Raw genomic sequence first — 4,135 nt, forward strand, 5'->3', positions numbered from 1 at the left:
GTGTGGAGGGCTGCGACGTGTTTGATCTAGCCCAGCGGGTGCCATGGTGTTTCTAGGCTGCAGTAGAGAGCGCGAGACTGGAGAAGCTGCGGGTTTTAGCAGGGCAGCGCCTTGGCGCCGTCCCCTTGCGTCAGCCACAGCGCCACACCCTGTCTACTTGGGGCTGCCCTCAAGGCAGCCGCGAGGCAGGCAGCACATGACAGCGGCTGTGTGGCAGTGGAGCTATTTTCACATCACCTCGGCACACAAGGTGCTGAAAGTCGACAGGAAGCGCCTGGAAGGAAGCGCATCCTGCACGCGTGTGGCCACCATGCACCAGACGGCGCCTGGCCAGGCCCCCCTTATTAATTTGCCTCTGTCGCGACGCGCTTTGCTCAGGCGCTGCATCGTGCCGCCCACATTGCCTCTCGCCTGCCCACGGCGGGCTACGCCCCTGTGGCCATGCCCTTCTTGCCAGTGGCCACCCCGCCGCCTGTCTTTGCTCATGTCGGCCCTGTGCCCTGCTGCGTGCGCTTCGTGGCTCCGCACGGCCGCTCCTCAAGCCGCCAATGCCTGTCCCAATGAACGCGCAGCGAACTTGGACCCCTCACACCCCAGGGCGGCCCGAGAATGTTGGAGGCCCCTTGACTAGGGTACCCCCCAAAACAAGCGGGCGCGCCCTTCCGCTCGCCGCCCGCAGCGCCCTACTTGCAGAGTGAGGGGTTGTTGTTGTTACACTGCGGCAAGATCCACCCAACATTGATGTCAGCCAGCCGTCCGTTGGTAAATCGTCAGGCAGCAAAAAAACTGCAAGGGCCCGCCATCGTGCGCGGCAGCAAAGAGCAGTCTGCATCTGCACGGGCAATTTGGCAACCTCCGCCATCAGGCAGGGCCAACGGCGCGGTGACGGCCCGTTATTGTGGTCCTAAATTGGTGGTGTTTGGGTCACCGGGGGTCAAGGAGCCCCGCACGGCTCCTGTGCGGCGCGCATCAAGGGCCGCAGGGCCCGGCGAGGCAGCGTCGCAGAGACAGCGAAAACGGCAGGAACTCAGCACTGCAGCTGGGGTGCCAGGGGAATCGCCGACTCGTCTCAGAGCCGGCAGCTTCTTCTTGCTCGTCAACTCTGGGTAGGCGTGCGCCCGGCACGCGCGTGCGCGTGCGATAAACAACACAATTAGTAAGCCATGAGGCTTGTCCAGCAACAACCAGATCAAATCTTGGGACAGGTGCGAGCGTGGTACGTGCATATACCCTGAAACACAATCTTGTTGGCGGCTCCCACAGTCGAAGCATTGGATGTGGGTGCACCAGCTGCCGTCCGCGCCGTCCCCGGTCATTGACCCCTGGGATTGCGGCCACGTCAGTCATAGGGGAAATCAGGCAAGCGGTCGGCACCTGGCCAGCTGACCAGGTCTGTGGCTGGACGATGGGGTGGCCGTGTCGCGTCGCATGTGCTGTGTGGTGCAGTGGCTGCGCCAGCCGCGGGCAGAGGTCTTGGCAAAGGAATTTGATTCAGGTCCAGGTCGGTCATGGCGGCATGACAAGGCGCGCGGGAATGCGAGCGCCTTGTGACCGCGTGAATGGGGATGCAGGCGGCGCCCCCTGCGCATGCGCAGTGTGCGGGTCCGTCTGTCCGCCAGGCGGCCGTTTGGGTGCTCGCATTGTGCCGACAAATGGGCGTGAGCTTGAAGCCCCCCGGCGCACGGCGCGTGCAAAGTGATCCCAGACCCATGCGGACGCACGCGACGCGTGTCATGCGGCCCATTAAATGTCCAGGCGGACTGCGGAGGCGACATCACTGCGGGCCGCGAGCGGCCGGGGAAGGGTGCGGACGGGTCGGCCCAGCCCGCCGCCACCAGGTGTGCAGCGCGCTCGCGTGGCGGCGTGGGGCGCTGGCCCCACATACTACACCCCGGCGGCGCTCCAGGCGTTGTGGACATACAGCAGGGACGCCCAGAGCTCCCCGTCCTCCCGCCGCCGGGTCATCTCTTCCACCCGGCCCTTGCAGCGCATGCAGAAGGGGATGGAGGACTCGCAGACCGGGATCTCGTAGACCGTCATGGCCCCACAGCCCCTGGCGACAAGAGAGGGGCAGTGTCAGCGTGCATACGTGCGAATTTATTTGTGTATCTTGTGTGTGTTGTGTGTGTGTGTGTGTGTGTGTGTGTGTGTGTGTGTGTGTGTGTGTGTGTATTTGCCCGCACGGGCGCGTGTGCAGACAGTGGAGCCAAGCAGGGTCAAGCGCCTACCTGCGCCCCACACAAGGCTAAGAGCCCAAGGAAGATCTGCATTTTGCATTCGTCCCATACCGCCCCCGCCCTTCACACCTGCATTTCTTGAACCACCCGATTGCACCTGGCGAGCCGTCTGCCCCTTGGCTGCAGGCACCCTGCTGGGGGGTCGTCGCCGGCGCCGGCGCCGCTGCCGCCGCCCTGTCATCGGCGCCAGGGCACTGCTGTTGCCTGCTGTGAGCTCGCTGCTGCTGCTGCTGCTGCTGCTCCCATTCCTCGTGCTCCCAATCCTCGGCGTCATCCTCGCGCCGCAGCTGCTGGTGTGCCAGGATGCACGCAGCAGCACCAGGGGGGGCCTGGCCAGCCGAGGGCTCTTCACCACCCACCTGCTGATCACAAGAAGATGTCGATTGCTGGTGGTGATGCTGCTGCTGCTGCTGCTGCACTCGAAGCTCGCACCACTCCCGCTGAAGCTGAGTGAGCCCCGCAGCCGCGCGGATTTCGCTGCTTGCGGGTGTGGGCACCTGTGGTTGAGCGGAGAGGTTGTGAGTCACGCAGAAGGTTGCAGGGGTGGGGCCGTACCACCTCAAGTCTGTACTTGCAGACACAATCCGCCGTATAATGGCAAAAGCACAAGCCATGGCAAGCTCCTCTTCCCTAATCCTCAGGTACACGCACCGGCGTCGCGTCGGCAGAGGCCGTGGGGGCGCTCAAAGCCGCAGGCTCGGTGAGGGGCCATGCTGCCTGATCTTGGTAGCGATGAAGCGCGTCCGGCACGGGCCCAAACGGCTGCGGTACCGGCTTCGTCGCAAAGCTGCTCAGGGTCGAAGTGGTTGGAGCCACGGTGGTTGCCATGGAGCTTGCTGCGGGGTGCGCTGCTTTGCTCGTGTAAGGCTCAGGAAATTGCCCGTGAACAGCGCCAAGGCCCGATCATAACGCATCATGGGGTGCGTACGGTATTCTTGTGCTGCCGATTCCGCACCCACTTGCCGAATGGGCCTGTGCTGGAAGGTGCGCCAGCCGTCCGATGCAATTGAATTGAATTATATAGCATCGTGAGTGTGACATTGGGAAGGAAGACCTGGCAAAGAGAGCGCCACACACCAGAGCTGTTGTTGGCGGGATCGAGATCGGTGGAAGCAATGCTTGGAGGGCCCGGCGTTAGCGACAGTGGAGACGAGAGTCTTAGTGATTTCTTACTGAGTGAGCGAGAGTGTTGAGATTTGTGTGATCTGGCTAATGCTGCAGAGGCATATATGCAGGTCACAACACTTGTAAACACCCCACATTGACGCAGGCCTGAGGCGTCACAATGTGCTGGGACCTACCGCGAGCCCCGGCAGCGACCGCACCAGAGGCAGCACACGCTCGACATCGCCAGACCCGTTTGCAACGCTGCACCCAGCAGTTGCGGCGCTACGGGGATCGCCCACGCGCCAGTCGCCACGGCACCAGGACCACCATCAAACCTGGTCGGCCCCCCCGCAGCTGCCCAACGGCCCGCACCTTGCTCCGGCCGCTACCCAGGGCCCGCCAGCCCAGCCCGCCCCCGTGACCGGCGACTGGGCAGCGCCTCAATCGCCGCGACCTGCGGCGTCTCACCCTGACCTTGCGGGGCCGACGTGGGGCAAATCCCTTGAGGATATCATCCGGATTGCCAGGCAAGCGCGAGAGGCGGCAGAGCTTGCCGCCGGCGCGCTTCCTGGCAGGACGCCCACGGCTGAGGTTGGCGTAGGCGTCGCTTATGACCCCATGCCGCAGCAGCAGGAGCAGCAGCAGCAGCAGCAGCAGCAGCCAGAGCAGCAGCAGCCCGCCGAGCAGCGGCAGGCTCAGCAGGCACAGCAGGGCAGCCCGGGGGGCACCGCTCATAAACGGCCGACCTCCGCGCCGCACCCCGCCCTCCCCCGCGTCGGCCCGCCCGGCGG

At 64.4% G+C, this 4,135-nt stretch overlaps 1 protein-coding gene across 1 annotated transcript; it reads left to right on the forward strand.

Annotated features, from left to right (window-relative positions):
• Positions 1 to 3,962: 3,962 nt before the first annotated feature.
• On the forward strand, positions 3,963 to 4,118 carry MNEG_3572 (hypothetical protein; the record flags this gene model as incomplete). The annotated part of the gene is made up of 1 exon (XM_014047957.1): positions 3,963 to 4,118. A coding segment is annotated over one exon (156 nt), but the record flags the coding sequence as incomplete, so codon positions are not given.
• Positions 4,119 to 4,135: the final 17 nt, after the last annotated feature.

The sequence above is a fragment of the Monoraphidium neglectum genome, assembly GCF_000611645.1.
Source record: "Monoraphidium neglectum strain SAG 48.87 unplaced genomic scaffold scaffold00454, whole genome shotgun sequence".
Taxonomy (NCBI): Eukaryota; Viridiplantae; Chlorophyta; class Chlorophyceae; order Sphaeropleales; family Selenastraceae; genus Monoraphidium; species Monoraphidium neglectum.